General features: G+C 44.5%; 1 protein-coding gene across 1 annotated transcript in view; it reads right to left on the bottom strand.

Moving 5' to 3' along the window:
* Positions 1–6,630, bottom strand: part of LOC147450288 (uncharacterized) — a 48,106-nt gene extending 41,476 nt beyond the window's left edge. Inside the window, exon 1 of the mRNA XM_086519565.1 lies at positions 6,473–6,630. Coding sequence (XP_086375691.1) covers positions 6,473–6,557 — 85 coding nt within the window. The 5' untranslated portion in view covers positions 6,558–6,630. The remainder of the gene's footprint in view (positions 1–6,472) is intronic.
* Between the last annotated feature and the right edge of the window lie 6,012 nt (positions 6,631–12,642).

Below are 12,642 nucleotides of genomic sequence, written 5' to 3'. Positions count from 1 at the left end.
AAGAAGAATTTTCCCCACCAAGAGGTTTTTCCGACCCTCTCCCTTCCCCATCTACGCAAAGGATTGCACTAACTCCTATGGAGTCTTTCGACATGATAATGATGGAAGGAAGTTAGAACGCGAAGCAAGAAGAGCACAAAGAATGGCAGAATTTGATCGTGAATGCACAAAAAGAAAAGCAGAAATGGATCGTGAGAACAAAGCAAGAAAAGCCATGAACGACCGACACATGAAAGAGATGTTGCGACTCTTTTCTCAAGTGCAGGCACAGATGCAAGAGATTCGGGAAAAGGAGACTCTCTGAGTCTCTTCGTCTCTAAAGCATGACACACAGGATTTGCATGATGATAAGCATGATGATTTGAATGATAATGATAAGCATGATGCATTGCATGATAATGATTTGGATGATAATGACAAGCATTTGCATGATCAAGATGTGATTACTCACAAGCAGGATGATTTGCATGATCAAGATGTGATTTCTCACAAGCATGATGATTTACATGAAGATGATGTGATTGTTCACAATGATGCACAGTGTCCATTCACTTTGTTGGTGTCCATTGCACTCTCTCACTAAGAACGGAAGGCTCTCCCTTCCATAAGAAAAAGGAACCTTGAGCACAGTTCGGAGCACTCATCTTGAGCAAAGTTCAAGCATTCATTCCGCTGCACCTTACAGACCTTTTTAAGATATTTCCATGGATTTTGTGACTAACCTTCCACCTAGTTTGCATTCAAGGTACACTAAATGTTTGACAATTGTTGATTGTTTCAGCAAGTTTTACATGTTGATTCCTTGTAAGGCCACAGTCACAGCACAAGATGTGGCACGGTTGTTCATAAAGCATTGGTAACCCCTCTGTGGTTTGCCAAAATCGATTGTTTCAGATAGGGATGTTGCGTTCACATCCAATTTTTGGCACGTACTCTTTGAAAATTTTGGCACTAAGTTAAATTTTTCATCGGCTTTTCATCCACAGTCAGATGGTCAGACAAAGATTTATAATCAGTTGGCTTTTGATGTTTTAAAGTCATATGTGCATGATCAACAATCTCATTGAAAGCTCTATCTCCCATTGGTTCAGGCTATGTTGAATGACTCTTTTTGGTCGAACTCCGTATGAGGCAACTTTTGGCCGTTCGTTCCAATCACTTTTAACTCGCTCGATTAGTCAAATGCCTGATGCCAATGCTGAAAGTCAGACGTTGGATGAGATTTTTGAGAGTGTAAAGCTTCGGCAAAGCAAGGCTCAGGAGTCTTACGCCAGAGACTCCTCACGCCAGGCTAACAGGCATCGTCAGGATGTTTCAATCAAGGAAGGGGATTAGATGTATTTAAGAATCATGAAGCAACGTCTTAAGCAAGTTGGAAAGAAGCATCCATAGTTGTCTTTCAGAATGTATGGTCCATATCCTGTCATTAAAAAGATAAATGAGGTTTCGATGAAATTGCAATTGCCTAACTCATGGTCAATGCACAACGTTTTCCATGTTTCCCGGTTGAAAGTGTTTCAGGGAAAACCTCCAAAGGACATTTCCGAAGAAGAGCCGGAGATCATCGACGAAGCTGAAGTCATGGAGTCGGAGCAAGTGTTGTTGCATCGGTTTCGCCATGGTTCAAAAAAGCAAGCAGGATAGTACTTTTTGAAGTTCAAGGATCGAGGAACCCACGAAGCGGTGTGGGTGGATGAAGAGTTTTCCAAAGATTATCCCAAAATGTTGGCAACCTGCAAGGAAGCCATGCAGATCGGTACCAGTACCTCACTTTAAAAAGGAGGGGATGTCACGTGCACATCTAATCCTATGTGCATGTGGACAAGCTACTTCATGACAAATGTTGAGTCAGCCTAGCTTAGGAAGTGTTCTCGCACTTTTGTGAGTCTGTTCGCAAACCGTGCATGTCCAAACACTTAAAGTAGATGCATATCCTCTGGTTGCACACAGCATGATCATCAGCATTACCATCATAATCCATCAGGAGCATTTTACAGTGCACAGAACCTATTTTCCTATTTTAGCCGTTTTTCAATTATTATTAATAAGTGACTTTGTTGGGAAACTGGGTAGGGCAAATTTGCTAAGTTAATATATAAGGAAACTGAGAGTCACTTAGTGGAAGCAGAAGAAGCAAAGAGAGCACAAGCAAATCCTCTTGCAACAGGCCCTCTAGCTACCCTTCTCAAGCAAGAACCCCTCGACAAAACTCTAGCGTTTTCAGCCTGATCTACCAGCATTTTTCAGCCTGAACTGCTAGCGTTTTTCAGCCGGATTTGACAGCGTTTTCAGCCCTGGTTTGCTGGCGTTTTCAGCCTGCTGTCCACAGAAAGAAACCAGCGTTTTTCAGCAAGGTGAAACCAGCGTTTTTCCCTTCCTATACCAGCGTTTTTACATTCTGCTGTCCAGCGTTTTCAGAGATCTGCATCAGCGTTTTTCAGCAAGGTGAAACCAGCATTTTTCCCTTGCTGTACCAACGTTTTTACAGCCTGCTGTCCAGCGTTTTCAGCTATAAGAAACTGCGTTTTTCAGCCCTAAGAAGCAGCGTTTTTCTCAGCCATCAAGTTAGCAGATCAGCCCCTGACTTGGTGCAACAGATACCGATTCGCAACATTCAGTTTTCAGCCTTAGCATCGTCACCGTCGTCCTTTCCGTCGACATCGACATAGCATCATCTAAGACTCAAAGCATCAGCACCTTGTATCAGATTTGTGCAATCAATAGCAATAGACCGCTCTCGCCATAGAGAGTGGTACCTTCGGAGGAGGGTTTGACAACTTTTCGGCACCTTCACTCACAGTCTTTACCACTTTGTGATCACTTGCACTCACTCACTAAAGGAACGGAAGGCTCTCCCTTCCGTCAGTAAAAGGAACCCTTGAGCATAGTTCGGAGCACTCATCTTGAGCAAAGTTCGACATTCACTTCCGCTGCACCTTACATTCAGTTATTCATTGCCAAGGTTGATTGGTTCAGGAGACTCTCTCTCTCTCTCTCTCTCTCTCTCTCTCTCTCTCTCTCTCTCTCTCTCTCTCTCTCTCTCTCTCTCGTGCTCACTCCCCTTAATCTCTACGCTTCCGCATCATCGACTATGACATGGTATTAGAGCTATGTGCTCCTTGAAGGCCTTGTCTACGCTTCCGCATCATCGACTATGACATGGTATCAGAGCTGTGTGCTCCTTGAAGGCCTTGGCGTGGAGAAGCAAAGAGGAGAAGAAGCCCGCCAGGAGGAGTCGAACCTCTTTAGTCGCGACATCCCTTGCCTGCAACGTTTTGAAACGCTGGCTACAGGAGACAACTGGTGTCGTTGTCCCCCCTTTTGCACTGCAACATTTGGAAAAGCTGGCCGCAAGGCCATTCATTGTCGTCCCCCCCTCCTGCCGGCGGTGCTCCCTCACTTGCACTTGCGTTTTGAAATGCGCGCTGCCTGGTAGTGTGTGCTAAGGCGGCTTCCCTCCCTGCTTATACCGACGTTTTGAAACGTTGCCCGATTGTGGCTGTTTGCAATGGTGGTCGCTCCGGGCGTTTTGAAACGCTCACCATAGCCCAGTTGCCAGCGTTGCTTGCATTGGGCACATTGTCCTAAGTCGGCTTGGGAGAGTTGTTGAGGAGCATCTTCGAAGGAGAGGAAGACTGGCACCCTTGGGTATTGGAGGCGACTCACCCACGGCGGCGGATAGACTTTGGGCATTGGCTTGGAAGCAGCGAGGCGGCTTGTGAGTAGTTGTGAAGCGGCTTGAGAGTGGAACTAAAGAGAGGGTTTTGTACCCAATCTTTGGAGCGGTTTGGGAATGCCATGGAGCAGATTGACGTTGGCCTGCATGGAACTCTTAGCCCTTGCTATGCACAGTTTATTGTGGAGCTTTGGATTTGTTTGAGAGGGCAAACGTGCGAAGCGGCTATCGATGACAGAGTTTCGGATTTCAGAGAGGGATAGCAGATTGTGCGCAGCCCATTGCGTGTGGAGTTCCCTTTGCGATGGAGTTGAATCACATTGGATCTTTTTCGGCTTGGTTTGTACGACCATTTTTTGGAGTGCGAGAAGGTACCCGATTACCAAATCTTGAAACTTCAAAATGGCCTCCCCTTGCTCGAGCACCCGCGACGACAACGACCAAAAGCAACAAGTGGCTATGGATAACGGATCATCAACCATCCAGTTAGCGGCCTATGCACCGGCACAGTTCTCAAGGAACCCAACAAATTGTTTGGCTCGAGTTTGTGAAGTCAAAAGCAAGTGACGGAGTTCGCTAGAGAACAGCGGCCAAGGTCAGTTGGACAAGGATGGAAATACCAATACTCAATTAGCTACCTTGGTACTCGGGAGGTACGACGACAGTCATGATTGTGATTGGACGCTTTGTTTGGCTCGAGAGTTTGAAGCTGAAGACAAAAGCAGGAACTCACAGGAAGACGAGGATAAAGGAAAGCTGGACAGACATTACGGTGATAAAGATTTTGCAGAGGAGATCGACATGGCACTCGTGGCGGTGGCCACAGTGGCCTCGACGTCAGATTTCTAGTCAAATAACAGGTGTCACCAGTAGCTTCAGCCAGAGAGAGGCTTGTGAGTGGCAGAGAGGGGCAAGCACTCCTCCTTATAATTAATTTGGACATGTTGGAGTTCAAGTTATTGGTGTTTGGACCCGTAGGTCGGAGTTCAATGCACATGCATCTGGCAGGGAACCAATCAGACATCTAAAACACTATGGATGAGTGCACCAATTCATTGTTGTTGGTCAGATTATGGACAGGATGTGTTCCAATAAGTTCATTATCTTGGAGTTTTATATTTTGGACGTGATGTGTTCACAATTCACAAATGGGGATTATTGGACGTAGTATGGTCTACAGTTCAAAGTTTCTACAAAGGCAACCGATGCTGAAGATGGCATTACTTTCAGGTACAAAGTTGAGGAGAGCAACACCGAGGTGTATCCAGTTGGTGGCCACTATTGGGGTGTCCATGGTAGCTTCTTCATCGACTTGGTCTCACTATTGATGTCCACTATGAGCTGCAGAGAGGATGTTAAAAGTTTAGGCATCTCAAGTGAACTGCCCAATGTCATCCTATTATTTAGTTTGGCTTTTAGGTCTTTATTTTACTTATTTGTTAAAGTCTTGGGTAGGGCAATTTACTGGGCTTGCTATATAAGCAACCCCTTGCCTCCATTGTATACACATTGAGTTATTCATTGTCAAGGTTGATTGGTTCAAGACTCTCTCTCTCTCTCTCTCTCTCTCTCTCTCTCTCTCTCTCTCTCTCCCCTTGGTCTCTGCGCTTCCGCATCGTCGACTTTGACAGGGTCGTGGGGATTTTCATCACCCCTTGCCCTACCTCCCCTTGGGCACCTATTTATGGGGCCACGGGGGTACCCACTGCCATATCTCATCTCACAGAGATCACACACATCTGATCATTGTATTGGGTCTTCTACTCATGGTAGTCATGGGGGGCTGATCACCCACTCTTCACCATATCTTGCATTTGTGGTCCACTCTCTCTCTCTCTCTCTCTCTCTCTCTCTCTCTCTCTCTCTCTCTCTCTCTCTCTCTTCCGCATACGCGCACTCACATGGTATCAACAGCTTCAGACTCTCCCTATTCTGAGGCGCTACATCGCATCAAGTTCTTCTCCCAAGGGTTGGAGTCAGACACAGTTTTTGCAATTGGAGCCAGATCTGCCAACGTTTTTACATCAGTAAGGCAAGCGCAAAAACGGGAGCCATTCCCGGTTCACTGACTGGAATCTTGTCTCTACAAGATTGGAATGCATCTCAGCTGGTAGCGTTTATGCCCTATTGCAGTCAGATGCATGGATTGTGCCTCAATGTAATCAATTGGGGTCACTCTCCAAGTCTCAGTTGTGGTGGAGCAGAACATTGTCTCGCATTTGGAAGAGTCACCTTCCTCTGAAAGAACGCATATTATTGTGCACTACTTGGTGGGTGCTCTGTCCGTTGATAGCTTTTTGCATGCAAGTCATTTCGTTGCCTCAAATGTTTCGGTGAGCTGAGAAGATTGTGCCGCACTTATTGTGGGACCGTCGATGCTCCAGAACCTTCATTCGCCGTGGGTCGGCTACTCTTCAGCTTCAGATCCCATCCAAATCTTTTCACAAACGTTTTTGGCCACTGCTGTGTCAGTTTGAGGTCTTCTTTACTTGTTGGGCTATGTGGGCCATCTGGCACCATCGTAATGCTAAGATGTTTCAAGGTTCTGATGTTGATCCCTTTCCCTCCTGCAAATGACGCTTGAACAAGCACTGGTGCATTTCCCATTTGATGTTAAGGACATTTCTCTTGAATTGTTTAGGATTTACTTAAACTGTTTCAAGCGCGCAGAGTGTCATAAACCTCCGCTTTTTGTATCTGAGAGAGAGAGAGAGAGAGAGAGAGAGAGAGAGACTCCCTTTCAGGACAAATGCCTAAATCCATACATGTTATATCCGAGAACAAGTTCAATCCTACCTGTTGGCTGGAAGCCGTCCGGTTCGTCGATAGCCATCGGTTTTGCTGCGCTCTTACTCTTCTTTTGCTTGTTTTTCTTCGCCATACCCGAGAGAGAGCCGGCGGCGCACGGGGGGGGGGGGGGGGACTCGTAACGTCCGCGATACAGTCCAAGCCAAGAAACTCCCGTTTCTTTCTCCAGAAATTTGAACAACATACAACTATTTTTTGGCCTTAGTGTTTACTTTTTTGGCCTGGCCCAAAGGGGTGAGACCTTAGTGATGCTTCCCCTTTTTCCTAATGAAAAGAACGGTGCTATTTTTTTGTAAAATTGAAAAAATTGAAGAGATTTGCTGACTATGTCATGATTGATGGCAAGATAAGAGCCAGCTCATGAGTGCATCATGTATCGCATTTTTATTGGATGTGAGCTAAGGCTATGAGGCACTTATGATTGAGTCTTCATTTCCTCTTTGGAATCTGGAGAGTGGTCGTGCAGAGCTCGTTCTTCTTACCCATGGCACCTCATGTCGCTAGAGGGTCTCCTCCTCCCAGAGTTTGAGAGCCCCTCTGCAAACCCCCCCCCCCCCCCCCAAAAAAAAAAAAAAACCAAGGTTGCTATTGACTGAAGAAGAAGCTCGCCATTTACCGTGTTCCTGCCCCACTTCTGCTGTTAAATCTACCTTTGCAGGGACCAAGGAGAGAGGGAACCAGTGTTGACGATGGTTAGATTGGTGTTCTTAATGTTTAGTTTGCAGAGCCATTTTTAGTTTGCTAACTCGCTTTTAGCCTCTACGCGTAGATCTACTCGCAAATCTATCGTTTTTAAGCTACCATTAGATCTGCTCGCAGATCCACTTCTTTGAGCTTGCACAATCATCATGGACATCGTTGGGTCAAATTGATCTTGTGGTTCTTTCCATGCATTTTAGTTCAATTTTGTTGTGTTTTGTAACATGTGTTCTTTGTCTGCATGTAGATCTAAACCTAGCCATCGCCATCGCTTTCTTGCAAGCAAGCTGAGAGCCTTGGCGATTTCAATGAGAAGCAAGTAAACCGTGCGCATCTCCTTTATTTCTACTGTTGTGTGAATCGAGGGAGTTTTAAACTCTTTTTTTGTGCAGCCTGAATCCTTGGAAGATGAGAAAGTTTGAGGCAGTCAGTTGGCATGCAGGAAAGAAATGGTATCGCTACCTCTTGACGTAGAGCTAGCTGTTTTCTTTTTAATATGCATCATTGCGACAGGAGAGGCAGAATGAAACCTTGTTGCAACGCCTTTGCCATAAAATTCAAGACTCTGCAAGTGTTATGAGCGCGTATAGAGCTAGAAGAGAGCAAGAGGAGGCGCTCACAATGGACAAGAACTTGGACTTGATAAGAAGCTTAATATTGATTACAAGACTTAATACTTAATTAAGGGAGCTAGATACAAGGCTTGGATTACATGGCTTGAGTACAAGACAAGGCTTGATTGCAAGGACGAGACTTGACCATAAGAACTAGAAGAGGGATTTCCTCATAGGAGCCTCACAACTGGTGTTGGCAAGCATGAGGGGTTTGTGGCCCAAGACCCCTATTTATACTAGTGCTTGAGGAGGTTACTTGAGGAGGCTAGAACTTTTTAGGTTCTTCTTGAGGAGGTTAGAATTTTCTAGAACCTTCTTATTCCTTCTAGTTCTTCTAGAACCTTCGAGATCCTTCTTCCACTTTCTAGAGCTTTCTAGAAACTTCTAAATTCTTTTGAAATCTCCTCCAAGCTTCTAGAATCTTCTAGCAATGATGCAGGTGATGATGCAAGCGATGATACAGGCGATGACATCAGCGATGATGCAGGTGATGACACAGGCGATGACATCATCGATGGCTGACTCTCAAGCATCCATGACATTACCCCTCCTCTAGCGACGAGTTCCACGAGGAGCGGTGATGTTCCTAGACTGGGGCTTCCATGGATGTGGTTGATGGAATTCTTGGACTTTGAGAGGTGCATGTTGAAGATTGTGTGCTTGTTCCCAGGTTCTTTAACTGACATCATAGCCTTTCCAATGCACCAAGTATTGTAACCTGCCACGCCAAACTCGAGAATCTAGGATTTTCTCGACCTCATATTCGTCATGTTCTTGAAACTCAACCGGAGGAGGTGGTTGTAGGCCTCTTTCTCGGATGTTAGATGTGTGACAAGGTTCTAGGATGGAGACATGAAAGACCAGATGGATCTTCATGGATGAGGGCAACTGGAGTCGATAGGTGACTGGATTTACTTGACAGATAATCTTAAACAGGCCAAGCCTTCGATAATCGAGCTTTTGACAGGGACGAGATGAACGTAGATCACGCCGAAGGAGCCACACTTTATCCCCCTCTTTGTATTTTGGATGCTGCATGCGATGGAGATCTGCACTTTCCTTATATTTGGATTGAGCTTCTTTGACATGAATTGTAAGTTCTTTGTGATTTGCAGATAACCGTTGTGCAAGATGTAACCGTTGTGCAAGATGAATAGCAGCTGGATTCTTGACTTGATGGTGCTTGTGGATATCCTATTTGGGATGTTGACCATAATTAGCAAAGAATCGAGTGTGACGGGTGGAGGTGTGAAAACTGTTATTGTAGGAGAATTCTGCTAGCGGTAGGAGCTCGACCCAATTATCTTGGTGATAATTGATAATACAACGGAGATACTGTTCCAAAACTTGATTTACTCTCTCAGTTTGTCCATCGCTTTGTGGGTGATTGGCTGAGGAGAGGTTGATTTGTACTCTGAGTAGCTCAAATAAGCTTTTCCAAAAGCAAGAGATGAATTGTGGGCCTCGATCAGAAACTATGTCATCCGATAATCCGTGATACGATAGATATGGTGTAGAAAGAGTTTGGTCGTACCTTCGTCGGTGATGGTTTTAGTGGTTAGAATGAAGTGTGCCATTTTTGTAAACCGATCCACGACTACTAAAATGGAGTCAAATCCTTGTGACAAGGGTAGCTCTACAATGAAATCCATGGAGATGGATGACCATGGTTTGCTTGGAATGGGCAAGGGATGGAGTAACCCATGAGGATAATGACGAGGGGCCTTTGATCTATTGCAAGTGTCACAAGTGCCTACATAATCCTTGACAAGATTCCACATTTGAGGCCACCAAAAGTCACGGGAGAGAAGCTCAATTGTCTTATTAACCCCAAAATGCCCTGCTGCTTATGGAAGATCATGCCGCTGCTGAAGTACCTCCAAGCGTGTTGGTCCTGGTGGAATATAGAGAAGACCCTTATAGTAAATTAGTCCATCAATTTCTTGAAATTCCTCATTAACCCCTTGTCCTTGTAGTTGTTGTCTAATATTTTGAGCAAGTGGGTCCTTGGTAATTTGCATCGTCTTCACCTTAGAAAGAAAAGTAGAATCTTCAGGAGCTTGGCTTATGGTGGCGTTTAGCTTAAGCTACTCAGGTTTCAAAATCACTGACTCTTGTTGATCAAATGTTGTGTTGCCTTCTCTAGGTGCAAGGTAGGATCTTCTTGATAAGGCATCTGGCTTACCTTGTTGACGGCCAGGCCTATAAGAGATAAGAAAATCAAACCTTGATAGGATACCACTCCATCTGGCTTGGCGACGATTCAAGACGCGGGATGCCATGAAGTATTCCAAATTCTTGTGATCTGTATAGACAGTGATCTTATGAGGAGCTCCTTCAAGTAGATGACGCCAAGTGTCGACAGAGTCAATCATTGCTAAGAGCTCTTTGTCATGGATTTTATAATTGATTTCTGCAGCCAAGAACTTGCGGGAGTGAAAAGCCACTAGATGTACTCGACCATCCTCACCTACTTGGGATAGAATAGCGCTAAGGCCAAAATATGAAGCATTTGTTTCTAGGATGAAAGGCTTTGTAGGATCTGCGTGAATTAGAATGGGTGCGGTCATGAAAGCTTCCTTGAGAGTCTGAAAAGCTTTCGCGGCCTCTAAGTCCCAAAAAAACTTATTATTGCATGTCAACCTTGTGAGTGTTGTAACCACCTTGGAGTATCCCTGGATAAAGATACGATAGAAATTTTCAAATCCAAGGAAACATTGGACATCTCCTACCGAGGTGGGTGTCTCCCAATGAAGGATGGTTTGAACCTTCTTTAGATCCATGAGATTCCCCTTTCAGAGATAACATAACCAAGAAATTCCCCCTTAGATTGATGAAAAGAGCATTTCTCCAACTTTGCATATAGCCCTGATGCACGAAGCTTTTCAAGCACTAACCATACATGGTGCTCATGCTCTTCTTGATCCTTGGAAAATATCAAGATATCATCCAAGTATATTACACAAAATAATCCAAATACTCTAGAAAGATGTCGTTCATTACATGTTGAAAAACTGATGGGGCATTTATGAGACCAAGTGGCATGACAATGTCTTCAAAGTGGCTATACTTTGTGCGAAAGGTTGTCTTCCATTCATCACCTTCTTCGATTCTGACTAGGTTGTAAGCACCACAAAGGTCTATTTTTGTAAATATTCTTGCCTTGCCAAGGGGTTCAAGAAGCTCTGGGATCAAGGGAAGGGGATAGCGATTCTTGACAGTGATCTTATTCAGGCCCCGATAATCCACGCACATCCGGAGAGTTTCGTCCTTTTTTATAAAGAGTATTGGAGCTCCTGCTGGGGACTTTTAATGCCATATGAACCCCTTAGCAAGATTCTCACAAATATCTTTTTGTAATTCTACCAATTCATCTTGAGATAGCTTGTATATTGGGCCAAAAGGGGGTTGGGTTCCCTCGTGAATCTCTATAGCACAATCATACAGTCGATGCTCCGGTAAGAGGTCTGCATTCTTCTTCTCAAAAACATCATTGTAATCTTGATATTGACATGGCAATGCCTCCATGATTTTTGTTGTTGACATGTTGGTGGATGTTGCAAATATCAAGAAAGTTGGATACTTTTTGGCTGCACGCATGAAGACCTTGGCTCCAAGATATATAGGCCTATTGTGCCTTCCCTTCTTCTTTTGGAATTTTTGTGTTTCAATTCTCCGAGCCCTCCAATCGATGTTAGGATTATGTAATTCAAGCTACGATAAGCCAATAACAGCGTGGTCTTTGTATGATATTGAATGCTATTCTTGAAACATGCTCCTTCAATGTTACTTCTATGGGGTGAGTTTCATACCTGACATACCCTGAAGCGAGGGGGTGACCATCAATGACCTCTACGGTTGCTACATTAGACTTCTCCACAAGTGGTATGCCTTGTTCTTTTGCAAATTCTTTGTCCATGAAGCACGCCGTTGCACCTGAATCTAGTAATGCTTCACAATCTATGTGCCTACCTAGCATATGGATCTTGACTGGTAGCATAAAACTTGAAGTGGAATCAGCGGGAAGAAAGAGACCTTCTTTTGCTTGTATTTTGTCCAATCGGTCGGTCTCTATTGAGGTTGGACATCCATGTTTTCCAAACACATTGAGGCCATTACACCATGAATCTTCATCCTTCTCTTCCTTGGACATTGTTGAACAATGTGCCCCTACTCTCCTCAATACATACATAAGCCATTAATGTGTCTCCTTTGATTCTCCTGGGTTGAGAGAGGTTGAAACCGTACTGAATCAATTTGCATGGGCTCAATGCTTGATCCATGGACCTGTTGAGGTGTGTAGCCATCATGTGTCACTTCTGTTTGGGATCGCAATGGTGCCCCAAGACGCCTCTCTTGTCGTCTCTCAAATAGTCGATTATCACATTCTATTGCTTGAGAGATGAACTTGCTTAGTGTGTGAACCTTTGGCATAGTCAATAAAAGATCTTTTACATCATCCTTTAATACCCACTGAAATTGGCTAATGAAATATTCCTCATGCCACGTTAAATCACAAGCGAGCTTTGAAATTCGGATGCAGGTCTTGATCCTTGGCGAAGATTTCTAAGTTTGGTTTCAACAACCCTTGCTCTATCAGTATCCCTAAAGGTTGCAAAGAACTCTCGCACAAAAGCTTCAAAGTCATGAAGGGGAGGAGATTATTTTTCAAGTAAGGGAGCAAACCAAAAGAGAGCCGTACCCGAGAAGAGGGTCCCAATAAGGCCTACTTGAGAGGCATCATTTGGACAACGCTCTTGTTGCATGCGAATGAAGAGACGCACTTGTTGAGGAAACCCTCTAAACTTTGATCTAGTTCCATCAAATTTTTCAGGCATGCTGACC

The sequence above is a fragment of the Adiantum capillus-veneris genome, chromosome 9 (assembly GCF_014529385.1).
Source record: "Adiantum capillus-veneris isolate H3 chromosome 9, ASM1452938v2, whole genome shotgun sequence".
Classification (NCBI taxonomy): Eukaryota; Viridiplantae; Streptophyta; class Polypodiopsida; order Polypodiales; family Pteridaceae; genus Adiantum; species Adiantum capillus-veneris.
This window is presented reverse-complemented; position numbering and strand designations above follow the sequence as displayed.